This window comes from Orycteropus afer, unplaced genomic scaffold (assembly GCF_000298275.1).
Source record: "Orycteropus afer afer isolate SDZICR_OR568_19922 unplaced genomic scaffold, OryAfe1.0 scaffold00024, whole genome shotgun sequence".
Classification (NCBI taxonomy): domain Eukaryota; kingdom Metazoa; phylum Chordata; class Mammalia; order Tubulidentata; family Orycteropodidae; genus Orycteropus; species Orycteropus afer.
In genome coordinates this window covers 12,525,355-12,552,481 of record NW_006921611.1, presented here as the reverse complement: position 1 = coordinate 12,552,481, position 27,127 = coordinate 12,525,355, and the positions used below count along the sequence as shown (strand labels likewise).

Genomic DNA, 27,127 nt, shown 5'->3' with positions numbered 1-27,127 from the left:
TCCTCTTCCCCACAGACTGGTCATGACTGGACCTGTGTGTGGGAGGGAGTATCTGCCTGATCCTCTTTGTTACCTTGATGATGATGCTGACAGCTGGAAGGGCTGGTACCCACAGGACTGGCCACCATCTGTGGGCCTGATGGGCTGTCATCCTTCCCCAGAAAAAGCAGTGAAGCACAGCTTCTCATACACCCACCCAGCTACCATCCACTTATCGTGGTACAATGGTTTGTGAGCTTTTGCTCTAGACAAAACATGCATAGGTGCTGGAGATTCAACAAAGACTAAGACATCTCCTGCCCTTAAGTAGCTAACATCCAAATAACAATACACAGTGGCTTTATACTATATCACAAAAGAGGTAGAAATGGTGAGTGGTAAAGGAAGCTGCTGATTCCCAAGATCCCTGGCCTCTTAGAAGAGTCCAAAAAATTGCTTTGTCTGATATTTTATTGGCATCGCCATGCCAGTTACGGTGGTAAACCTCCTTTGCCTTGGGCCCTTTCTCCAGTGGGGGCAGCTGTGTCTCCTCATAGTCCTGATGGCCTGTGTTTCTCCTCAGAAAGGATTTACCCCTCTCCATGTGGCAGCTAAGTACGGGAAGGTCAGGGTAGCGGAGTTGCTGCTGGAACGGGATGCACATCCAAACGCCGCTGGAAAAGTGAGTTGGAATGTCCCTCCCTCCTTTAGGTTACAGGAAAGGGCAATGACTAAACTTGTTACTTGTGAATTATAGCTGTTGCATTAACCTATTTTGTTCATCTTTTTAATGGGAAGCCACCTAGAGAAAAGGGCCTGTGGAAAAACTAATCTTTCTGTCAAAGCCTTTGCCATTTTAGAAAGAATAGCTCACCTACTCTGAGTTAAGTACAGGAGTAGATTACCCAATAAGCAAGGTAAGCTTGGGCTTACTTGTGCTTACTTACTAATCTAACAACTTCACATGTAGTTTCAATTTCACATGGGTTCTCAACCCATCAAAGATGTGGGGTTGAGATGGGTCTCTCCTCATCCAGAGTAAAGAAGAATGAAGAAAACCAAAGGTACATGGAAAAGGTTAGTCTAAGGGACAGGTACACCATGCGATCCTCAGCCTATATGACTATGAGACCAGAAGAACTAGATGGTGCCCGATTACCACTGTCAACCACTTGGAGGGAGATCTATGTAGGAGATCCTGCATAGAGTGGGAGAGCAATGTGGAACAAAACTCAAAATCATTAAAAAAAAAAAAAAAAAGGGACCAGGTTTGCTGGTCTGAAAGAGCCTGGTAGAACCTCTGAGACTATAGCCCCTAGCTGCCCTTCAGATCTGGAATTGAACCCTCCTATGGCTTCCAGCCAAACAAAAGACAGGCATATGAGTTGAACATTTACCTTAAGTAGATACACTCCTTGGAGAGATCAATCATGGGAGAAAGAAGGGCTGCTTATGCACAGGGAGACAGCTCAGGGGGCAGGAGTGCATGGAAGGATGGACACAGGGAAGAGGTAACTATGGGGAGGGAGTGGGAAGAGAGCTGTTGCACTGTGGGAAATTGCAGTCAATGTCATGAGACAAAGTGTATGTGAGCTTCTGTATGGAAAATGAATTTTCTCTGTAAACTTTCACCCAAATCACAAACACACACACACACACACACAAAATGTGTGGAGTTGAGAGAGAGACAGATGCCAGCCATACCTAGAAATAGAATCTTTGATGTGGTGAAAAAATGTGATATAGTTCACTACAGATTAGTAAATTAGCACAAGTAAGCCTGTACTTACCTTGCTTACTGGGTAATCCAACACTGAGAGCATTTTGATTGCCCTGCTCCACGTACCACCTGGCCCGCACAGCAATGATGAGGTTGCTCAGTCCAACTTGTTATGCTTTTTAGTGACTTCAAGTCATGATTGGCTCTGGAATTCTTTTTAACCAGATTAAAGGGATATATTGGTGGCTCAGTGGTAGAATTTTCATCTTCCATGCAGGAGATCTAAGTTTGACTCCTGGCCGGTGCACCTTTTGCATAGCCACCACCCGTTTGTCAGTGGAGGCTTGTTGTATGTTGCTATGGTGCTGAACAGGTTTCAGCAGAGATTCTAAACTAAGGCAGGCTAGGAATAAGAGCCTGGCAATCTACTTCAAAAATCAGCCAAATGAAAACCCTATGGATCACATTGGTCTGATCCCATTGTGCATAAGGTTACCATGAGTTGGAGGCCTTACTCAGTGGCAACTAACAGTAATAAAACATAGCTCAAGGAATCCATGATAGAAACTCTGTTGGATGAAGGCTGTTCTCTTTTGTGTTTTACCCCTCTGTAGAATGGCTTGACTCCTCTGCATGTGGCTGTTCATCACAACAACCTGGACATCGTCAAGCTGTTGCTTCCCCGGGGTGGCTCTCCACACAGTCCTGCTTGGGTAAGGCCCTGCCTTTCTTCACACACTAGAGGCTCTGGACTGAGATGCTCTCATATCCTTGTCCCCTGGAGAGCAGGTCACCCGCCAGTCCTTCAGGGAGGGTTATTTCAAAAGCAGCTGAAAAGGTTTTGTGTTTTGTTTTTATTTTTATCTCAGAAATCTCACCTCAGCTTCACAAATGTTACCTGCAGTATAATTGCTACCATTTGGGGACCAGGAATGGGATGGGAAATGCGTAACACGTCTTAGCAACAGCTTACCTCACCAACATGGAATTTATTTTACACAACTGAATGTATTCCCCCAGCAGCTGCATGTCAGCTAAGTTTTGTAAACTGACTGTTAAAGTTCAGCAGGTATAAGAATCTCCCAGGGAGTGGTGAGCCTGGTGCTCAGTCAGTTTCCAATTCCATGGGAGTTCAAGAAGGCAAAGTAATCTCATTTTTAACAGATAAGCTCCAGGTGGTCTAATGCTGAAGGCACAGCAATCACACTTGGAGAAATCGTCAGGGCTGTGAGAGAACTTGTTGGAAGCTTGAAGCAAGGAACCTATTTTGAATGGAAATGACCACCCCAGATTTATTTCTTTTATAAGTTCAGTCTTTTGGAATGTGGTGCTTTGGTTTTTTTGAATGAGACACACCCTATGTATTACATGTTACACGTATGTCCAGTAACCCGTTGTCACCTATCCTCTGAAATGAGCTGCTCAGAGCAGTGTATTCACTGACCCTTAAGGGAACCAGAGATAAAAGGAGCAGACATGCATTGCTTAAGTAAGACCAGATTGGGATGGCGATAGTTTGAGGTGTAGGGATAAAAGCCTGAACACAAGAGCCATTTCTTTGGAAACAGGCTGCCCATTGTAGGAGATTGAGAGTTGCTGAAGAGTGTGGGCCCTGTGTGTGTTTGGGGGGAAAGAGGCAAGGGGCAGAGAACAGGAGGAGAGAAGAGAGTACAAGGCTGAGGGATACAAGACACAAAAGACACTAGCAGTCTCCACATCCAGGACACTCACAGACTGATAACGCAGTCAAGACACATGGGAATGGGTTGGGCAATTTATGGGAGAACAGAGACCAGCACTCAGTCAGGCTGCAGGTGTCTGTCTGTATGCCACGGAAGAAGCAATGGGGTGGGTCTGCGGAGGATTCCAGCTGACACCTGCAGGGCAGATGTTGCCAGGTCAGTGAAAAACAGAGCGGGGCTGCAGTTCATTTTCCCTCCTGAGAACGCATGCTCATCTTAATTTTACGGCGTCACTTTTCTGCAGACACAGCATTGCCCAGATCTCCCTTGTTTCCTTGGGCTTCTGGCTCTGCTACTGTTGTAGAAAGCCCCACGTCACTGTGTAGACTGAGCAGGCAGGCGCTGCTGAGATGTGGGCTACTCCTGCCTCTAAAAATAAAAAAGCTGGACTCCCTCCTCCTCACTCTCCTACTTATATAAAAGAAACGGGAGCCAGGTTCATGATATTTAAGGAGTGCTAAATCCAAGCACAAACTCTGTACAGATGGGTTTTGTTTCCATGGCAAAAAATACTTTCCAAAGTAGTCTGGCAATTTTGTAGAATTTCGCATGCAAATCTCTCTGCACCCAAACCAAACCTCCCCTTTCTAATTTTAATGCTGATATTGTTTTAACAGTTTGACAGATTTCTCTTGTGCATTCCTTTGGATGAGCTCATTTTCTTTGGAAAGAGGAGCCTTTTACTGGCTTGTATCCCTCTCTAAGCTCTCCCTGACTCTTTCACCTAGTCGTCCTTTGTCACCTACAGAAGGTCATTCATTTCCTTCTGTCCTGATTCTGGTGACATGCAGAGGGCAGTCCATATTCCAAGGCTGATCTCCTCTCTGGGTTATAACCCCAGCCGTGTCCAGAGCAAACATATCCTTGGCCAGGACAGAGTGCTGTTCTTGCCAGGGTGAACATTTATAGCTGCCCAAGTGGCCTGGGACTCCTGACGAACGCATTGCAAATTTCTCGAGCTACTGTCCTGGGTGGAGTGCTGGTGCCACACCAGTTAAGTGCTCAGCTGCTAACTGAAAGGTCAGCAGTTCAAACCCACCCAGTGGCTCCCCACGAGAAAGACCTGGTGATCTACCCCCGTAAAGATCACAACCTAGAAAACCCTAAGGGGCAGTTGTACTCTGCCACATGGGGCTGCTGTGAGCCAAAATTAACTTGATAGCACCCAAAAACAACAACAATGCCCTGGGTACTTAAAAGAAGTCCTAGTTGCTCCCAAGTAATGAATGCATGTTCTGGGCCAAGCACTGGGGAGGTGCTTCACCTGCCCTATCCCACCTCATCCTGACAACAGCATTGAATAGACAGTCTAGGATCTTTGTCTTAGAGAATATGAGACCTTCACTCCCTGCCCAAAGTCACACAGTCCAAGGTGGCATTACAGCCAGGACTGTAGGCCCTCCAACTCCAAACCAGTTGTGATCCATTGACCAACACCCCCCTCCTCTCCTCTTTTTTGATGCAGTAAAAAAGATTATTTTGTTTAATACATTTTATTATAATAAAAATGCCAGTCTTGTTATGTGTACACAACCGACAAAGAGGAATTTAATGTTTACTTGTAATTAAAAAAAAAAGAAGGTACACTGAATGATTTACATGATTCTTCAAGGAGAGCAATTTTGAATTCAATTTAATTATAGTTTTTCATTTTTGCATAAAATCTATTGTACAGACTGATCCTGATATCCCTTCTACTGTCCTCCAATGCTTTAAAACTGGGATTTTATCCTGGTAGAATCAGAAGCATTGGTTTCCATAATAAGCCAGAGGCTGGCAGGGGGAGAATTCAGTCCTTTAGGATGGCCAGCGCTCTGGTAACATAGTGCCTAAGGCACTTGACTGCTAACCAAAAGGCTGGTGGTTCAAACCCACCAGCCACTTCTCGGAAGGAAGGTTGGGCAATCCTACTTCCGTAGTGATACTGCCTCGGAAATCCAAGGAGTGGTTGCTGTGAGTCGGGGCCAACTCGATGGCATATAACAACAATAACAACAACAGGATGGCCAGAGGACTGCTGGCCAAGGTAGAGAAACCTTACAACAAATCACACATTAGGTGGCTATCTGCTGTGGGACTGGGCTGGGCATAGGCCCAGAGAGTCCTGCCCAGGAGGCCCTCAGGCCTGGCCTTCCTCTTGGGCCTTGCCAATCAAAGTATGATCTGTGGACCAGCAGCATCCCTGGGAATCTGTTAGAAATGCTGGATCTTGGGCCCTCCTGCATCAGAGTCTGCTTTCTAAACAAGATCCCAGGTGATTTGTCTACATGTTGGCACTTGAGAAGCATTGTTCTAGTTGAAAGAACCCAGGATTTGGAGTCAGAAGGCCAAGGTTGGATTATCTGTTGTTCTCCTTACTAAGTAACATCAGATAAGACATTTAATGGGATAATATTAATAATGTCTGTCTCTGAGTGGTGCACATGGTTAACAGCTTGGCTGCTAACTGAAAGGTTGGAGGTTTGAATCTACCCAGATGTACCTTGAAAGAAACGCTTGGTGATCTACTTCCAGAAAATCAGCCATTGAAAACCCTGTGGGACACAGTTCTATTCTGACACACAGGGTGTTGCCATGAGTTAGAATAGACTTGACAGCAACTTATTTGGGGGATTACTTTTATTTTTTGTTTGACTTACCTTATTTAGTTCAGTGAACTTCAAAAAAGAGAATGTAGGTGAAAATGACTTGTAGCAGTGATGACCAAGCCAGCCAGTCTATAGACCGTTACCTGTCTGCAATGAGATAAGAAGCCTATCCAGAATGCAAATCCATATACTGCTTCTTTCATTGAGAAAGTCTTGCAAACCCCTATCCTCTGGCTGGGTTTTTTGGTTCTTTCTGTAGGGACTCTAATAACGTAGTGCCTAAGGCATTTAACTGCTAACCAGAAGGCTGGTGGTTCCAACCTACCAGTCATTCCTCAGAAGAAAGGTGGGGCAATCTACTTCCATAGTGATACCGCCATGGAAACCCAAGGAGGGGTCGCTATGAATCAAAGTCAACTCGACGGCAGTGAGTTTGGTTTTTTAGTTTTGGTATTGTAGGATGTGGTAATTTACTTACTTACCTAGCCTTCTAGTTGATCTATAGGCTGCCTAATTGAGTCAACAGCATCTAACACCAACAACAATTGAATCCTAGCTTTTCTTGGTGACAGAGCATTTCTTGCCCAGCAGTTTTTCTGAGTGTGATAACAGAAAATAGATTATTAAAAAAAAAAAAAAAGGAACAAGGCATTTTCTGGCTGTGGGAGTCTTGAGAGCTGTCTCCAGATTAAATGGATCTTGTTTGTTTGTTTGTTTCTTAACGAAATTGACACTGGCCCTTCTCAGTAAGTGTATGAGCAGATGATTTAAATGTTAAGGCACGCATCCATGTTTGGAGCTCAGCGTTCTGTGAGCAGGCACGGGTGGCTTCTTCTATTTCAGAATGGCTACACCCCTTTGCACATTGCTGCCAAGCAGAACCAGATGGAGGTTGCTCGCAGTCTGCTGCAGTATGGGGGGTCAGCAAATGCAGAATCCGTGCAAGGAGTGACACCCCTCCACCTGGCTGCCCAGGAGGGTCATGCAGAGATGGTTGCTCTGCTCCTCTCCAGACAAGCCAACGGCAACCTGGGGAACAAGGTAAATATGGCACCTTCTGATTTGCCCTATAGTCTCAATGATGTATGGGTGTCAGCTAACTAGATAGAATACTGAGGACCTACTGTGTGCCCAGATTCTGGGTTGGGTGATGATGTGTATATGCATGTGCATGTGTCTGTATGGAATCCCTACAACCCTGTCCAAGTTTTATCTCGGTTTCATAAATAAGGAAACAAATTCAAACAGATTCCAAAAGTTGCATAGTCCCAAGCTAATCAGTGGCATAGCTAAGTCAGATCCCAAGCCTATGTCATGCCAAAGCCACTATATCATCCTAAATAGATTGACTCAAGAATCTGCAAAGAAGATCGATATGGAAACCTACAATATACTTTCCCAAATATAGGCCAGTGTCTATATTCAGGAATGTGTTAAATAATTTGGTGCTAAAAATTCATTTTCTGTGGGAGAAGGTATTTTTACAAATACTGACCTAGCTCAAAGAATGTAATCAATGTCACTGAATTGTACATGTAGAAATAGTTGAATGGGTGTTTTGCTGTGTGTATTCTAAACAACAAAGTAAATTTAAAAAAAAAAAAAAACTGACCTATACATTACACTAGAAGTTTTCAATCCAGGGATTATGGGTGTATCAGCATGAAACCTTCTAAAATTGTACCCCACATTTTAGGAGGATGGGCATGCGAGCATTTTTCTGGTGAAGTGTTCATGGTTTCCATCAACTTCTAAAAGGAATGTTTGGTCCAAGAAAGATTCACAATACCATTTCTTTTATAATAGTTTTATTGAAATGTTATTCACTTATCATAGAATTCACCATCTTGAACTGTACAAGTCAGTAGTTTTTAGTGTATTCCCAGAATTGTGCAACCATCACCAATGTCTAATTTCACATTTGTCACCTTCACATTCCTTTCACATTTGAAAGGAAACTCACACCCATCAGCAATCACTCCCTACTCCTCACCCACCCCCTGCTGCCAGTCCATGGCAACCACTAGTCTTCTTTCTGTCTCTATAGGTTTGCCTCTTCTGGACATTTTATATAAACAGAACCATACAATATGAAGAACTCCTTCTTTAGATGATAAATTGACATAATACTGTTTCAGAAAGGCAAGCATTTTAAGGGTAATTTAAAATTTCTTAAAATCTTTAGATCCATTGGCTCCCTTTACAAAAGTTTAGACAGGTGACCCCCAAGAAGGGAACTGTCAGGGTAGCATCACTATGTTTAATAGGATTCTGGGTTTCTTAGTTGTGCCATTTAAAACCAGCTGGCAAGGTGGTTAAAGTGTTTGGCTGCTAACCTAAAGGTAGGTGGTTTGAACCCATCAGCTGCTCCATGGGAGAAAGATGTGGCTTCCATAAAGATTTATAGCTTTGGACACCCTATGGGGCAGTTCTGTGAGTTTTCTGTAAGGAGAGAATAATGATGGAGTAATTTTTTGTACTGGAAATAAATTCACTCATCCATACACCACTCATGTGGCAGATTTTTGGTGCTATCCCAAGAATTGGTCCAGGCACCCTAAAGGCCTGTGACCCACATAGTTACTACATAATTATGGACAGTTCTCACTGCACCCCAACCTACTTGCCTGACAGGAGCTGGCCTGTTTGCTCAGGCTTCAGTTGCGAGAGTTAGTACTTCTATGAGTCGGGCAACTTGATGGCACATAACAACAACAACAACAACATATTTAAATAGCACATGGTGCTTTCAAAGTGCTTTCATTTGGTTTATCTTAAATGCTCCTCTACTTTGTCTTTGAGATAGGTCAGTGATAATATCCATTTTCTAGATAAGGAAACCAAGGTTCTGAAGTTCAGCTAGAATTATGGAAATGGGGGAAATTACAGTTGGAAGTTAATCTAGTTGAGACACTAGGTGGATGGCCCTCCACTTGTTTGTGTAAATAAAGTTTTATTGGAGCACTGTCACACCCATAGGAGCTCTGGTAGTGTAGTGCCTAAGGCATTTGACTGCTAACCGGAAGGCTGGCATTTCAAACCCATCAGCCACTCCTCGGAAGGAAGGTTGGGCAATTTACTTCCGTAGTGATACCGCCTTGGAAACCCAAAGAGGGGTCGCTATGAGTTGGGTATGACTCGACGGCAGTGAGTTTGGTTTTTTGATTTATCATACCCATAAATGTGCTTTCTCATTACAGTGGGAGAGTTGGGTAGTTGCAACAAAGACACAAGCCTGAAAGATTGACAATCTGACCCTTTATAGACAAAGTTACTGACCCCTGATCTGGTTTAACCATCTCATTTTTTAGATAAGGATATTGAGGCTCAGAGGGAAAGCTTTTTGACCTTGGGCAAAAGTGGTGGCTACAGAGCCAGGTTCAGCTCTCTCAGTACTTTCATGGTAGCCAGGAATTCTACACTGGATAGAAGGTGATGGACGTCTTTTTCTTTCCAGAGTGGACTCACTCCCCTCCATCTGGTCGCACAAGAAGGCCACGTTCCAGTGGCAGACGTGCTGATCAAACATGGTGTCACAGTGGATGCCACCACCCGGGTAAGGCAGGCAGCTTTGCACTTCAACTTATATATGTGTCCCCACTCTTCACCCCCTGCCTTCCCCCCAGTGCACACACATGTTCACCTGGTCTTTGCTCACATGGTCCTCCCTAGTGATCGTACCCCTCACACATCAGAATGGTCTCTCCCACACAGCTTTGAATCCAGTAGTGCATTTTTCACTGCCATGTCCTCATGCTGGGAGTGGAATTTGCAGAAACCAATCCTAATGATTTCACTTTTCAACTGGGAATTTTAAAATGTTTGCTAGACCTTTGAGCTTCTATAGTGGGAAACCGAGGGGAGGGACTGTTTGATTATGATTTCAAGATCTTTCCTCAATAATGTTGAAATGTTAGACTTCTATGGACTCATGCAAAAACTCAGCCCCTGTCATTTAAACATTTAAGTAAATTCAGTTCAACTTTCTTTGAACCTCCCTGTGTGCAAGGAACTATGTGACATCAGTGTGAGGATAATCATGTGGACCACACACAGAGGTACCTGTCCTTGAGGCATTTGCAGTTTAGTGTGGAGAAGATTGTAAGAGACAGGAATGAACAGTGAAATGTGCTAACTGGTAGAAGAGAGGAACCAAAAGATCTGGAGAGTTTTTCTATTTGATGAGGGAGGCTTCATGGAAGAAGCCTTTTTACCACAAGGCAATTGTGTTATCATATTAAAAGAAAAGACAGTGTTGTGTTGAAGAATCTCCCTGAGGTAAAAAACTAGAAATTGTTTTCATCACTAAGTGTCTGCAGCTTCAATAGAAATCTGTTTAGAACCTGAGAATGTTCTGGGTCTTTGAAGCTTCTCTAGTGGACCCAGTTTAGTCTTTTTGGGTCCTGACCCTGAAAGACTATACTAGGTGTTAGAACCCCCTTGAGGGTCCCAGAGTTTCCTGTATGTGAAGGCCTAGCTTGCAAGGTCTATGTTAAGGTTGTCTCTGGAACCTGGCACCAGCTCCCCAGGGATACTAGGATGAAAGAGCTTGAAGATCCTTGGCTTGCCTCCCTCACGGAATAGCAAAATAATAAACAGGACAGATTCCTGCAAAATTAGCTCCTTAGAAGAATAAATACCCAAAGCCCACTCGTTTCCAACAAGAGTTCCTGTAAATTGCCTTGCACTACAGCTAAGTAATTCAGTCTTTCGGTGTTTTCTACAAAGCATTTCAAGGAGGCCTGGTGGTGCAAAAGTTTAAGTGCTTGGTTGCTAACAGAAAGGTTGATGGTTTGAATCCACCAGCTTCTCTGTGGGAGAAAAGACCTATCAATCCACTCCCATAAAGATTACAGCCAAGAAAACCTTGTGGGGCAGATCTCCTCTCACATAGTGTCACTAGGAGTTGAAATAGACTCAGTGGCATTGAACAAGAGACTGCTCTTGCTAGGGTTAGTGATGTCCATCCATGCCACCATCTGTCCTCATCACAGCCTTCTCAGCCACAGAGGGCTTGATAGCTCCTTCCTCCTTGAAATAATGTCCTTTGGCTTTTGTAACATGGACTATCTTGGTTTTCCTCCCACCTCTTTTCAATGTCTGAGTACTTAGGCCCAACTTTTTTCTCTCTACACTTTTCCCTAAGTAACCTCACTCATCTCCAAAGTTTTAAGCTCTTCCATCTTCTGATAGATCCCAGATTTACATCTCTAGTCTAGACCTCTCTGCAGGGTTCAGTATCAGTTTCTCAAATGCCTACTTGACATCTCCACCTGGATATCTCACAAGCATCTCAAATTTCACTTATCTGGAACTAAACCCTGTACCTTCCCAGGCCTGTGGTATCTGATGGCAACAACAATACAGCTTACACCATATAGCAGATGTCAACCTTCCAAAAAGTTGTTCGGTCCAGTCTCCCTCTTTTAATGACTTATTTTTGTGAAATCTCATTCATTCATCTCTTGTTTTTTAGATGGGTTACACTCCACTCCATGTGGCCAGTCATTATGGAAATATCAAACTGGTGAAGTTTCTGCTACAGCACCAGGCTGACGTCAATGCCAAGACCAAGGTACAGGGACAGCTCAGACCCAACTAGGCTGATGATTCATAAACGCCAAATCAGGATGCAGTCAGAAGCAACTTTGAGCACACTTGAGGCTCTGACACAATTTTAATTTTGACCCTGAAACAGGAAATATGGAATATGAATTTTTTTTAACGTTGTGTGCAATAGATGTGCTGTAGTATGTGGGGAGTTCTTTCTCTAATAGTTAACCTTGCCAAAACATCTGCTTCACTTTATAGCTAGGATACAGTCCCTTGCACCAGGCAGCCCAACAAGGACATACAGACATTGTGACTCTTCTTCTGAAAAATGGTGCTTTGCCAAATGAGGTCAGCTCGGTGAGTATCCACTAGTTTTCTGATTGCAGAAAACTGATCTCCGTGAACAGCACTGTGAAACTTCCATTAACCGTAGAGATTCACTGGATATAAAAAATAACTTGACTTGAATTATACTTCCAGTTTGACCAGGTATTTACTCAGTCTGTCCTTCTATCCCTGTATCTGGGAGTTGGAAGGGGCTGCAGGACCATAAAGTCACAGCTTCTTGGGGTGCCCAAGGGCATGGTGGTGTGATCAGTTTTTCTTTTAGGTTAACTGAAGGTTATCCTTTGAAGCATCATTTATTTACTCTCCTCCTTTTAGTTTTCTTTAAATCTTCCTGTTGAATCCCTTTATAAATTCTATAAGACTGCTTCAAGTATAGTACAAATGAACAAAATTAAGTATCTTTGATGGTTCGTGATCCTTTGGAGTCCTAAGGATTATCCTTACCAACATCTGTGATCATTGTTCTGTATGATTTTTCTCATCTTAAAATGTGGAGGTTTTATTAGATTATCTCCATAGCTGTTTCCAGCATTGAAAGTATGTATACCCTTGATTGTTGATGTGATTGCTGAAATCATAACTGTGGATGGGGCTGAATCTGTGCGGATCCTAAGAAACATCTTGTTGTTGTTGGTGTGTGCCGTGGAGTCGGACCCAACTCATAGCTGCCCCTCCTTGGGTTTCCGAGGCGGTATCACTACTGAAGTAGAGCTCAACCTTCTTCCTGAGGAGTGGCTGGGAAACATCTTAGCACTAGAGAATTAAAAAAAAAAAATCAATAGCAATTTATTTTCACATAGTTCTTTCTCTTAACTACCACTTGTCTGTCAGTTTGTTGTACTCTGGTGCTTGGGTGTTGCTGTAATGGCGGAAGCTGTGCCCCTCAGGGTGGAAGGCACTCAAAATATGACTGAGAGGAGCTGCTTCTTCAAAGTAGAGTCAACCTTATGACATGGATGAATTAAAACTTTGGGGACATTCATTTGCTGATGCGACACAACTTAAAATGACAAGAAATAGCTGCAAACAGCCATTTGGAGCATGGAAGGTACAAAGGATGAATCAAGGAAAATTGGAAGTGGGGAAATGAAAGGAAACACATAAAGATCAATATCCTAGGTACTAATGAGTTGAAATGGACTGGTGTTGGCCATTGTGAATCAGACAGTTATATGTTCTACTATTTGGGGAATGACAAATCAAAGAGAAATAGTGTTGCATTCATCATGAAAAAGAACATTACAAGATCTGTCCTGAAGTACCACACTATCAGTGATAGGATAATATCCACCTGCCTCCAAAGAAGACCATTAGTACAACTATTATTCAAATTTACATACAAACCACTAATGCCAAAGATGAAGATATTAAAGGCTTTTACTAGTTTCTGCAGTTGGAAATTGATCAAACATACATTCAAGATTCATAAGGTTTTCAGAATATTGAATGCTGCAGGAAGCATCAAAAGAAGATGGAAGGAATACACAAAGTCATTGTATCAAAAAAAAAATTGGTCTGCCATGAGACAAAGTGTATGTGAATTAATGTATGGAAAATGAATTTGCTCTGTAAACTTTCACCCAAATCACAATAAAAATTAAAATATAAAAAAAATTGGTCAATGTTCAGTCGTTTTAGGAGGTAGCATTTGACCAAGACCCAATGATATTAAAGGAAGAAGTCCAAGCTGCACTGAAGAAATTGGCAAAAAACAGGACTCCAGAAATTGATAGAATACCCATTAAACTGTTTCCACAAATGGATGCATTACTGGAGGTGCTTACTTGTTTATGCCAAGAAATATGGAAGACAGCTACTTGAATGGCTGTCTAGAAGAAATGCATATATGTGCCCATTCCAAAGAAAAGTGATCTAACAGAATGCAGAAAGTATCTAATGATGCCATTAATATCACACACAAGAAAAATTTTGCTGAAGATAATTAAAAAATAGTTGCAGCAGTACATCGACAGGGAACTGCCAGAAATTCAAGCTGGATTCAGAAGAAGATGTAGAATGAAGAATATCATTGCTGATGTTAGATAAATCTTGGCTGAAAGCAAAGAATACCAGAAAAATGTTTATTTCTGTTTTAGCGACTGCACAAAGGCATTCAACTGTGTGGTTCATAACAATTTATGGATAACATTTCTAAGAATGAGAATTCCAGAACACTTAATTATGCTCATGAGGAGCCTGTACGTAGACCAAGAGGCTGTTGTTCAAACAGAACAAGAAATACTGCATGGTTTAAAATCAGGAAGGGAGTGGGTCAGGGTTTGTGCTGGTTACCTAGTGCCACTCTGACAAGAATACATACCACAAATGGGATGGCCTTAACAAACAGGAGTTTATTCTTACAGTTGGGAGGCTTTAGGTCCAAGTTCAAAGTGCCAGTGTCTAGGGGCTGGGTGAAAGCCCCTCAACCTTGAGGTCCAGCTTTGCCTCCTGCTCCTGACCCATTGGAGCTAGAGGCGTTTCTTCACTCAGACAGCTGTTGGCTGCTGAAGCTGAGAAGCCCATGGTTGACAAGTAAAAAGGCACAGTCCCGATGTTACCAAACCACATGGCAGGCCATTAATTCAAGTTCATTAAGTCCCAAGGTCAGCAGAGCATGGCAGGCTGCTGAACAATGACACAGCTACACGCAGGGTCCATATGCTAGAAACCATTCCCAAGGCTTCTTCTTACATACAGGAAGCAGACCACATCCCAAAGGCAGCTACTCAGCTGCTTGTAGTAGATCCCACCATGGAGTTGATTGCCAGTCTCATCATGGGGATTAACTACCACCAGCTTCCCGGCCACTCAACCAGGCCTAGCCAAGTTGACACACAACATAACTACCACAGGATTGTATCCTTTCATCATACTTATTCAATCTGTATGCTGAGCAAGTAATTTGAGAAGCTGGACTATCTGAAGAAGAACACGGATGAGGAAGACTCATCAATTACCTGTAATATGCATATGACACAACCTTGCTTGCTGATAGTGAAGAGAAATGGAGAAAAGATTGAAGTTGTCAAGGATTTCATTTTACTTGGATCCACAATTAACACCCATGGAAGCAGCAGTCAAGAAATTAGATTTTGTATTGTACTGGGCAAATCTGCTGAAAAAGACCTCTTTAAAGTGTTAAAGAGCAAAGATGTCACTTTGAAGACTAAGGTGTGCCTAACCCATGCCATGGTGTTTTCAATCACCTCATTTGTGTGTGAAAGCTGGACAATAGGAATAGGAAGACAGAAGAGTTAATGCCTTTGAATTGTGGTGTTGGCAAAGAATACTGAAAGTACTATGGACTGCCAGAAGAACGAACAAATCTACCCTGGAAGAAATGCAGTTAGAATGTTCCTTGGAAGTTAGAATGGCCATACTTCCCCTCACCTACTTTGGTCATGTGGACAGAAGGAACCATTCCCTGGAGAAGGACATCATGTTTGGTAAAGTGGAGAGTCACGAGAAAAAGGGGAAGGTCCTCAATGAGATGGATTGACACAGTGGCTGCAATGATGGGCTCAAGCATATCAGGGACTGTGAGGATGGGGCAGGACCAGGCAGTGTTTCATGCTGCTGTCCATAGGGTTATCATGTGTCAGAATCGACTAGTTGGCACCTAACAACAATAACATTCAAGATGAATTGATAATTCCCAGTGACTGGAATGCAAACATTGAAAACAGAGGATTAGTAGTTGGAATATATGGCCTTAGTGTTAGAAATGATGCCAGAGATCACATGACAGAATTTTGCAAGACCAATGACTTATTCATTGGAATACCTTTTTCAACAACACAAATGATGACTATACATGTGTACCTTGCCAGATGGAACATCCAGGAATTAAATTGACTATATCTGTGAAAAGAGATAATGGAGAAGCTCAATATTATCAGACAAAACAAGGCCAGGGGCTGACTTGAAACAATCAATTGCGCATATTCAAGTTGAAGCTGAAGAAAATTAAAATAAGTCAAAGTATAACCTTGTATGCCTAACTGAATTTAGAGACCATCTCAAGAATAGATTTGACTCATGACTGAAGACCAGACAAACTGTGGGATGACATCAAAGACATCATACATGAAGAAAGCAAACATCCTTAAAATGACAAGAAAAAAAAAGAGAGACCAAAATGGATGTCAGAAGAGACTCTGAAACTTGTTCTTGAATGTAGAGTAGCTTAAGTGAATGAAAGAAATGAAGTAAAAGAGCTGAACAGAAGATCTTAAAGGGCAGCTGAAGAAGACAAAGTAAAGAATTAAAATAAAACCTGCAAAGACCTGGAGTTAGAAAACCAAAAGGGAAGAACACTCTAGGCAGTTCTCAAGCTGAAAGAACTGAAGAAAAAAAATCAAGCCTTGAGATGCAATATTTAAAGATTCTATAATGAATGATGCAGGAAGCATCAAAAGAAAATGGAAGGATATGCAGTCACTATCCCAAAGAGAATTGGTCAATTTTCAGTCATTTCAGGAGGCAACATATGGTTATGAACCAACAGTACTGAAAGAAGTTCAAGCTGCACTGAAGACATTGGGTGAAAAACAAGCCTCTAGGAATTGACAGAATACCAATTGAGCTGTTTCAACAAATGGATGAAATGCTAGAAGTACTCACTGATCTATGCCAAGAAATTTGGAAAACAACTACTTGGCCAGCTGACTGGCAGAGATTCATATATGTGCCCAATCCAAAGAGAAGTGATCTAATGGAATGCAGAAATTATCAAACAATATCATTAATATCATAAACAAGGAAAATTTTTCTGAAGATAATTTAAAAATGGTTGCAGCATTACATCAACAGGGAACTGCCAGAAGTTTAAGCTGGAATCAGAACAGTATGTGGAATGAAGAATATCACTGCTGATGTGAGATGGATCTTGGCTGAGAGCAAAGAATACCAGAAAAATATTTCCCTGTGTGTGGTAATTCAGTTTGTGTGTCAACTTGGTTGCGCCTGGTTGAGTGGCTGGGCAGCTGGATGTAGTATTGCCCATGATGAGACTGGTAATCAACTCCATGGTGGAATTTATTGGAAGCAGCTGAGTAGCTGCCTTGGGAAATGTGGTCTCCTTCCGGTATATAAGCAGAAACCTTGGGGAATGATCTCTAGCTTATGGTATGCTTGGACCCTGCATGTAGCTGTGTCATTGTTCAGCAGCCTACCATGCTCTGCTGATCTTGGGACTTTCAATGGACTTAAGTTAATGGTCTTCCATGTGGTTTGGTAGCATCAGGATTATGCCATTTTATTTGTCGACCTTGGGCTTGTTAGCCTCAGCAGCCAGTAGCTGCCTGAGTGAAGACATGCCTCTAGCTTCAGTGGGCCAGGAGCAAGAGGCAGAGCTGAAGCCCAAGGTCAAGGGGCTTTCACACAGCCCCTAGAGCCTGACACTTTGAACTTGGACTTAAAGCCTCTTGAACTGTAAGAGAATAAACTCTTGTTTGTTCAAGCATCCCATTTGTGGTATATTCCTGTCAGAGCAGCACTAGGTAACCAGAACACTGTGTTTTAGTGACTATGCAAGGGCATTCAACTATATGAGTCATAATAAATCACGGATAACATTTCCAAGAATAGAAATTCCAGAATGTTTCATTATGTTCATGAGGAAACTGTACATAGATTGTACATTCCCTTGTTTGAACAAAATAAGAGAAAACTGCATGGTTTAAAATCAGGAAAGATATGTATCAGGATTGTATCCTTTCACCATACATATTCAATCTTTATGCTGAGCAAATAATCTGAGAAGCAGACTATAAGAAGAAGAATGTCACATTAGGGTTGGAAAAAGACTCACTAAAAACCTATGATATGCAGATGACAAAGCTTTGCTTGCTGAGAGTGAAGAGAACTTGAAGCACTTACTGATGAAAATCAAAGACTACAGCCTTCAGTATGGATTACACCTCAACATCAAAATAAAAAATAAATAAATGAAAATCCTCACACTGAATTAATAAGCAACATCATGGTAAACAGAGAAAATACTGAAATAGTCAAGGATTTCATTTTATTTGAATCCACAAACAGTGCTCATAGAAAGAGTAGTCAAGAAATCAAATGACATATTTCATTAGGCAAATCTGCTTCAAAAGACCTCCTTAAAGTGTTAAAAAGCAAAAATGTCACTTTGAGGACTAAGGTGTGCCTGACCTAAGCCATGGTATTTTCAGTTACCTCACAGGCATGCAAAAGCTGCAAGAATTTTTCATGTTTATGAAAAAAGGAAGACTGAAGAACTGATGCATTTGAATTATGGTATTAGCGAAGAATACTGAATATACCCATTGAACGTGAAAAGAATAAACAAATCTGTTTTGGAAGAAGTATAATCTGAATGTTCCTTAGAAGCAAGGATGGTGAGACTTCATCTCACTTAGTTTGGGCATGTGATCATCAAGGACAAGTCTCTAGAGACACCGCACTTGGTAAAGTAGAGGGTCAGTTAAAAAGAGGAAGAACCCCAACAAGTTGTATTGACACAGTCGCTTCAACAATGGGCTCAAATATAGCAATGGTTGTGAGGATGGTGTAGGACAGGGCAGTTTTTCATTCTGTTGTAGATGGGATCACTCTGAGTCAGAACCGACTCAACCAACTTAACAACTTTCTCTTAAACTCAGAGTAAAAAATATAAACTTGCCCTCGTTTTGGTTACTTGTGATTTTTGTTTGGCTTGATTCCCATTAATTGAAATATAAACTCACCGCCGTTGAGTCAAATCCAACTCATAGCAACCCCTCCTTGGGTTTTTGAGGTGGTATCTCTATGGAAATAGATTGCCCAGTCTTCCTTCTGAGGAGGGGCTGATGGGTTTGAACCACCAGTCTTCTAGTTAGTAGTCAAATGCCTTAGGGACCTAACCACCAGAGCTACCAGTTAAAGTATATGGATTATTTTAATGAGGGCAATGGTGGTTCCAGTGGTAGAATTCTCACCTTTCATGGGGGAGACCCAGGCCTGATTCCAGGCCAATGCACCTCAAGCATATGCACTCCCCATTTGTCAGTAGAGGTTTGTATGTTGCTATGATGCTGAACAGATTTCAAGGGAACTTCTAGACTAAGATGGGATAAGGAAGATATGGCAATCCAATTTTGAAAATCAGCCAATGAAAATCTTATATGGCTCATAACAGTTTGATCCTGTTGTACATGAGATCACCATGAGTCAGGGGCTGACTCAACAGCAGCTAACATCAACAATAATGATGAGTTACTGATAACCAGAGAACTGATCTTTGGAAGGAGCACTGCTCTACACACTGGCATTCTTAAAATTGCATGTAATAGCTTCCTGATCCATTCTTTCCCAGTTGGTTCCCTCTTGGCATTTCTTGACCTGTCCTGGTAATATTTTCCCTTGTTCTCATTTCAAGGCCCTCATACTCAATGCTACACATTTAAAATACCACTGCCATTCTTCTCCCACACCCTTTTCCTTTGGAAGCTTTGCCACTAACACACATCTAGACTCACACATGTGCAGGGATCTTGTTCTTGGCTCCAAATCAGAGTCTATCCACTTAGTCCCTTATGAACAATTAGAACATGAGCTTGTCTATGTACAAATGAGGCAGGGCTTACATCTCAGACTTGATTTCCTCGTATAATCTCATTTTGTCTCTATTGTTCTTCCCAGAATGGAACCACCCCTCTGGCCATAGCCAAACGCCTGGGCTACATTTCTGTAACCGACGTGCTGAAGGTTGTCACGGATGAAACAAGTGTGGTGGTATGTCTGCTTCTCCCCATCACTTCCCTCCCAAACACACAGCCGACTCACAGGGCGTTCCTATGGATTAACCTCCCCAAAGTGGAATGAGTTCTCTGGGTGGGGAAGATTGTTCCCATTCCATCAGGTGAAGTTGTGCTGCCACCTAGTGGCCTGAGGTATTGGGGATGAGACCATATCTAAGGAGCCAGCAGCAATGTGGGGTTTGGGGAAGAGGTGATGGAATGGAGAGCTGAAATTCCCTGCTTATCCTCCTCATGGTGCCTGCCACACATCCATTTCCAGGCTGAGAGCCTCTTAGCTTTGGTTTTCTCCATTTGGGATCAGTCTCCTTTTCCATGCCCTCTCCAGTCTCCACAACTGTAACCAAGTAACTGCTGTGTTGGTGAAAGGGCCCAGTGTTCTATTTGGATTGAATTTTCTTCTTCTTCCTATTTTAGTTAGTCAGTGACAAGCACCGGATGAGTTTCCCTGAGACAGTAGATGAGATTCTGGATGTCTCTGAAGATGAAGGTAAAGTCTGGAATAAGGATCTCAGGCTGAAGGGAAAAGATGGGGCTCTGAGCACTCACTGAGTGGCTTTCTAATACCCACATTGTTGCATTCAAGGGTTCCCATGACACATCCAAGTTGTGTGGACCTGAATTGAACTTGGAGATTGCCACTTTTTAAAACATGTTGTCTGTTATCAAAAATACTCCTTTAATATAATTTTAGGAGAAGGAAACTTTGCATGTCAAATTAAACTATAAAACCTATGAAATTTCATAAATAGCTATGTGTGTACATATATTTAAACGAAAAAAGGAGCTCTGGTGGTGTAACACTTAAGGCATCTTACTGCTAACCAGAAGGCTGGTGGTTGAAACCCACCAGCCACTCCTCGGAAGGAAGGTTGAGTAGTCTACTTCTGTAGTGATACTGCCTCGGAAACCCAAGGAGGGGTTGCTATGAGTCAGATATGACTCGACAGCAGTGAGTTTGGTTGGTTTTCTTTTTGGTAAATATATTTGACATCTGTGTCAAACTGGCATAAATTTCTACTCAGATCAATTCTCATTGCTGTGAGGAACTGTAATAAACTTCTGGCTGGTGCTTTCCTAACAAACTGATTAATTAAAATCTGTGAGAATTTCTTTTAATAAGCTACTCTTCTGACCCCAGTATGTCAATAAGATTTTGTGTATATCTATTATTATGGAGTTACTTGAGTTTCAACATCTATGAACAACAGAGTACTTTTAGCATTTTTCATGCCCCAAATAAGCCTTATTTCCCTACTTAATTAGTATTTTTCGTGCCCCAAATAAGCCTTATTTCCTTACTTACGTTTGAAGGGGACCATCACAATGTAAAATGGTGGGGTTGAATTGGGTTTTCTTTATGGTCCATTCTGTCTCTGTAGTTCAATGGTTGTATAACTTTGTCAAGTAGATGACGAAAGCTCCCTTTGTGTGCCCCTTGATAATATGCCTCTTGCTTTGACTGACTTCAGTCCTGTCCTTCCTTAAACTTGGCTCTTCTTTGCTTTCCAGGAACTGCTCATATAACTATTATGGGTATGAAACGCTTTCTGTTCCCTGTGGTCCTTTTTCACCAGAGTGCATTTCACCCTAAGCAATCCAAGCTCTCACTCACTAATCCATTCCTGCTTTCCACCCTCCTCTGATGGCTAAAGCTACCGGAGCGGGAGCTTAACAACAATAGGAAACTTATAACCATAAGATCCATGTCCTGGCAGGTCATTCCTGCCTGTCCATCTCTGTGTTCGTGCCCATGCTGCTGTGTTTGTGATAATAACTGCATGAGCTGTTGTTATTTCATTCTGTCAGCTCCAGACCACAAAGCCAGAAAACTCACTGCTAAGTGACAGTGAATGACAGTGCAAGGTCAAGGGCCCAGGCTCCAGCTCCAGTTCAAGCAGGGAGAGACAAAGAGGCAGTCGGGGTTGCAAACAGCTGATTCACCCATATGGGGTTCACCAATTTGAACCTCTTTGTAATGAGTTTAGGAAATAATGAGGTTTTAGCTGCTATGATTAGAAAAAAAAAAAAAAAAAATCTTGTATCTCTTCAAAATGAATGGTTTCAGTTCCATTGTAGTTAGTCCTTAAAAGAACAGTAACAACTTTCTTTGGTGTCTCTGGACACCCGAGAAGGGCTGTTTGAAAGTAGAACTTGTTAAGCTAAGAAAGTTCTTCCTGGCTGTATTTTTTTTCCTTCTACAAAGCCTGGTACAAACTAAGATGTTAGGAGTTGGCTGCCCCATTCTATATGCCAGGGCTGGAGGAACAGGACTGGTCAAGGTCATTGCTAATGATCCCTTTTGTGTGTCAGAGACCTTCCTCCACTCCTCAGGTGTGCAAACATTGAGAGGAGGACCAGGAAAAACACTTTAAAGAAAAAAGAAAGAAAGAGGCAATCTACTCTCTCCATTCCATCACTCACTTAAACTTATGTGGTTCCAGGGGAAGAACTTGTTGGCTCCAAAGCTGAGAAGCAGGATTCCAGGGATGCAGATGAAGAGAAAGAGCTGCTGGAATTTGTGCCTAAGCTAGACCAAGTGTAAGAAGTGCTCACATAATGCACAGCCAAAGTTTAACCCCAGAACTCAAAGTAGAAGGTTTCCAAAGCCAGGAAAAGTAGCAAGAAGGCTAGGCCCTGGGTGTGGCTCTGACCAAGACAGAATGCTGGGTTGGTTGGACCACAGGTCCAGATTTGCAACAGGATGGGCTGGCTTTGTTCCTGGACTGCAGAGAGGGCACACTGATGCCTACCTGACAGTGGGCTGCCTGGGAGCATCTTTTCCCTTCTTCCCATCCCTCACTCCCACCTTTTCTCCTCCCCTCTCTCACGGTCACATATTCACACCCTCTCTCACTCTCATGTGCTCTCAGCTTCTCACCAGAAAGTTCCATCGCGGAAGATTCACACTAGAAATGGTTGCCAAGCAAAGATTAAACACTGACCACATTCCTCTGTTCATGAGCTACATTAGGAAAAACCCAGCAAGGACTTGTGTCTACTGGGAATACCTTTCTCATTTCTCCCCATGATTGTTGAGATTTATACCATGGGGGTGGGGTACATTTGCACACAGGGATATTTTATGAATATATCTAAAATCTTCAACTTTGTAAAGGCAGAAGCATGCCAGCTTAGTTCCATGGCTTATACAAAATCATTCTAGTCAAAGAAGGAAGTGGAGCTATAAGGATATTTAATTAATTAGCATTATCTGAATATCTGTTGGAAAGAAATATAAGACTTGGACCCTGACCACAAGGAACTTAGACATTCATTTGATAGAACTGAAATACACACAAAGTGATCACATAGCAAGGCAGGATAGTGTATTACTACAGCCAGAGTGAGGGTTCCATCAACAAGGGCTCTAGGGCTATAGAGAAAAAGTGATCAGTGGGGGTAAGACTAATTGGGAGACTACTTCATTGAGGAGGCAGATCCTTCAGCTAAGTCTTGAATGGTTTTTAGGCTCTGGGGAGGCAAAGAAGAAGGAAAAGGGGAGGCGGTGAAGAGGATAACCAGCATATGGAAGAGGGACAATTGTGCTGCACATATTAATGGGGTTGGCGGCTCAGAATGAGGAGAGGGACTTGCAATTGGACAGATTTTTATGGGGTACAGAAGTATTTCATGTAGGCCTTCCATGAAAGATAAGGAACCACTTAGAAGGGTCACCCCTTTGATTTCCCAATGTTGGCATACAGGGTGGAATCTCCGGCCATCCCAAGGATTCCTTGTGTCACACCTGAGACAGTGGTGATCAGATCTGAAGAGCCAGAGCAGGTAAGGAGCATTATTTCTCTTTTTTCCATTTGCAGAGAGTGAGTGCCCCAAGACTAGGATTGTTTGAGATGACCCATAGTGCAACAGTAGGAATGAAAAATTAAAAAGCTTTTAGCATTTACAAAGTCCCTTCAGATCCATGATTACATGTGTTTCATGTAGCCCCCAGTGCTATCTCCACAATTATTATTATCCCAGACATTACCCATATGAGTGTCAGGGGTATGTGAAAAATCATTAACTTAGTCTAGTGAAGCTGAGAACTGACACCAGAACTGCTGACTCTGAAGCCTATGTTTTCACAACCAAAACCCCTAAGCACCTGCTTCCTGCACATGAAGGAGACTGCGGGTCATGGTGCTGGGGAGAAAATCGAACCTGGGGCGGGTATAGTGAAGCCAGAGGCCAGCTCCGGCTACAGCCAACACCCACTCTGTGAAGCTCTGGGCAAGCCATATACTATCTTTGAGTCTCTTTCACATCTGTAAAAAGTGAACAGTTTCTGCCTTGGCTCACTCAGGGAGTTAATAGGGGTTTATAAGGCCAATACAGACATAAAAATATCAGTGAGTTCTTCCAAATGTGGGGTATTATTCATTCTAGTACCCTATATTGTGGCTTCCCAGGATGCCACCCAAATTTCTCACACACATACAAAAAAGAATGTTTTAAAACAGTTTAATTTCCTCTAGTTTAATGTTATTCCATCTGGCACTTTTCTCCAGGGTAAGGGACTTTTATTAGGGGAAAAAGAAAGCAGTATGATGTTATAATTCCCAAAAGGTTGGATGTAACTGCTGTAAGGCTGGTAGCTGAACCAGGAAGCTAATTTGCTAGTTAAAACTGGTTTCTTCCTTGTCACCAAAGGAGTGTAGGTCTGAAAGCAGGGGGTACAGCCCTGGATCCATAAATGGCACATGAGATAAGCTAGCTTTGGAGCTGTCTGATCAACCATCCCATGTAAGGACATATCATCATGAACAATGTTGGTGTCACTGGGTGGCATTTGGGAGATATGGTCAAGTATGGCCCTGTTACTGCTGGGGCATATTCTCTGGATGCCCTGCCAATGAAATTGAGAAGAACCCAACCAGGTGGACCTGTGTCATATTGTTCCTTGATCAAGCCATTTTCTCCAACTCTTTGCTTAAGTCCTTAACTCAGGTCAGCAGGTCTTACTATGCATCCTGTATGGGGCTAGAGTCTATCTGAAAAAGGGGAGGGCTAGAAAATTTATTATTTGGATACATATGAACTTATAGTCTAAGTGGGAAGAGTGGACTCAGTTACATCAAACCAGTTAGAAAAGAATACAGGATGGTGAATAATGAAGTATTCAATTGTATGATGTGAGTTCTCATAAGAATTCAGAGAAGGGAGTTCAGAGTCAATAGGAAGGATTCATGGAGTCAGTGAGACATCCAAAATGGATAGGATTGGACTAGCTGAGGAGAAGAATAAGGGCATGCTGTAAAGTGTGAACAATAGCAGAGTGGAGAACAAACCTGGAAGGTACCAGGACCAGATTCAGGCCCTGCTGGCTTTCATGAGTCCTGAGGTACAAGACCCTGTACCACATTCCTGTATTTTCAATGTTACAGTGAAGTAGGAAACTTCCCATTTTACAGGTGAAGAAATGGAAAACTCCGCCAGGACAAGGGTTTTGTTTTGTTCACCTCATGTATCTCAAGTTCCTACGGGATAAGTAGCTTAAAAAAAAGCAGTCACCATCAAATTGATTCTGACTGATGGCAACTCCATTTTGTGTCAGAGTAGAACCATGCTCCCTGGGGTTTTCAATGGCTGATTTTTCACAAGTCCATTGCTAGGCCTTTCTTCCAAGGAGCCTCTGGGTAGACTTGAATTACCACCCTTTTGGTTAGCAACCAAGCTGCATTTTGTACACACACACACACCAGGGACTCCATAAGTAGCTTACTCAAAGGTAAAAAGCTCATAGGTGATGGTGCAGGGATTCAAACCCAGGTGTTTTAATGCCAACTTTAGGGAGAAAACCAATCTGCTGAGAGCAGAGGCTTCATAGTGGGGTATATATGGAGAAAGGATCAGCAAGTGTGTACAGTGGGTATGGGACCCAAAGGCCAGACTTAAGAGTGTGGACTTGCTCCATCTCTTCCAAATAAAGATTCAAAGACCTCTCCCTGGATCATAAGCCAAGGAGAGGCAATGATGATAGGATGTGCTCTCTTTTAGACTCTAGGAGTGTCCTGTCATGGGAATGTTAGTGAATTAGTGTGAGGGAGTAATTTCTCCATTGGATCACTTGGTCTCTGGCAATGAGATGCTCCTAAGCCTCCTCAGCCCTGGCACAATACCCAACTGGCCTGAGACCAGCACTTGCGGCCCAGAAGGTGAAAGGACAAAAGGACCTTTTCTCTCCTCCCCAGGCATCTAAAGAATATGATGAAGATTCACTCATCCCCAGCAGCCCCGCCACAGAGACCTCAGACAACATCAGCCCGGTGGCCAGCCCAGTCCACACAGGGTGAGTCACCACACAGGTGCAAGACTTTGGACCACTCACCCTCCTTGTCTCAGATGGTCTGTGTAGAAGCCCCAAATGGATCTGTCTGCACTCCTAGGTTTTTGGTGAGCTTCATGGTTGATGCCCGGGGAGGTTCCATGAGAGGAAGTCGCCACAATGGCCTGAGGGTGGTGATCCCACCTCGGACCTGCGCTGCACCCACACGCATCACCTGCCGCCTGGTCAAACCCCAGAAGTTGAGCACACCACCCCCACTGGCCGAGGAGGAGGGCCTGGCCAGCAGGATCATTGCACTGGGGCCCACAGGGGCCCAATTCTTGAGGTGAGAGGTTGGTCTCACTAGGTATGCATGTGCAAGATGTACTCCAAACCATTCCTTCCCTACAGGTCCCATTCCTGCTGCCCCACTAACACAGGGGCAGAGGGAGAGGTGAGCCCTGAAACCCCACACGGCCTTACTCTTCCACTGTCATGGACAGGGAAGTAGACTGGGAGCTTTATTCCCCTTTCACCACCTTTTCCTAGATACACTAGAGAGTTCATATCCTGAGGGAGCTTAAAACCCTCACATCTTGCTGTGACACTATAAGGTAGAAATAGAGTAGAAGACAGTGTTACTTGGGAGGCTCCTAAGAGGTTATTTAACACTAGAGATGGCCATCAACCAGATGGATTGACACAGTGGCTGCACTGATGGGCTCAGCTATAGCAAGGATTGTGAGGGTGGCACAGGACCGGGCAGTGTTTCATTGTTGTACATAGGGTTGCTGTGAGTCCAAGCTGACTCAATGGCACCTAGCAACAGTGACAAAATAGTCTTACTAGAAGGTAGCCCCTGCAGTGGTGCCCCTAAGACAAGATTAATGGCTGTTCGAGGCTGAATCGTCCTCACCTTTTCTGCAGTAAACCAGAGTTCTCCTTGGAATGTTTTTACCCTTCAACTACTGTGGGGTGTAGCATTCCAGGCAGGTCTTAACCAGGGACCCTGCCATCCCACCTCTGTCCACCCTCCTATCCCACCTCTGTGTTTGTAAAGCAGCCTACAGAGTGCTTTCACTTTTTAAATGTGACTCTCAAAGTTGTCCTACAATAAATGGTATTAGCCCCATTTATGGATGAGGAAGCTGAGGCTT

General features: G+C 42.9%; 1 protein-coding gene across 1 annotated transcript in view; it reads left to right on the top strand.

Annotated features, from left to right (window-relative positions):
* The window catches only part of ANK1 (ankyrin 1), a 348,995-nt gene that overhangs the window by 279,703 nt on the left and 42,165 nt on the right, over positions 1-27,127 (top strand). Inside the window, exons 15-27 of the mRNA XM_042783661.1 lie at positions 563-661; positions 2,314-2,412; positions 6,873-7,070; positions 9,487-9,585; positions 11,506-11,604; positions 11,841-11,939; positions 19,587-19,679; positions 20,120-20,192; positions 21,215-21,238; positions 22,147-22,243; positions 23,410-23,488; positions 25,897-25,994; positions 26,092-26,316. Of these exons, the coding sequence (XP_042639595.1) occupies positions 563-661; positions 2,314-2,412; positions 6,873-7,070; positions 9,487-9,585; positions 11,506-11,604; positions 11,841-11,939; positions 19,587-19,679; positions 20,120-20,192; positions 21,215-21,238; positions 22,147-22,243; positions 23,410-23,488; positions 25,897-25,994; positions 26,092-26,316 (1,382 nt within the window). The remainder of the gene's footprint in view (positions 1-562; positions 662-2,313; positions 2,413-6,872; positions 7,071-9,486; positions 9,586-11,505; positions 11,605-11,840; positions 11,940-19,586; positions 19,680-20,119; positions 20,193-21,214; positions 21,239-22,146; positions 22,244-23,409; positions 23,489-25,896; positions 25,995-26,091; positions 26,317-27,127) is intronic.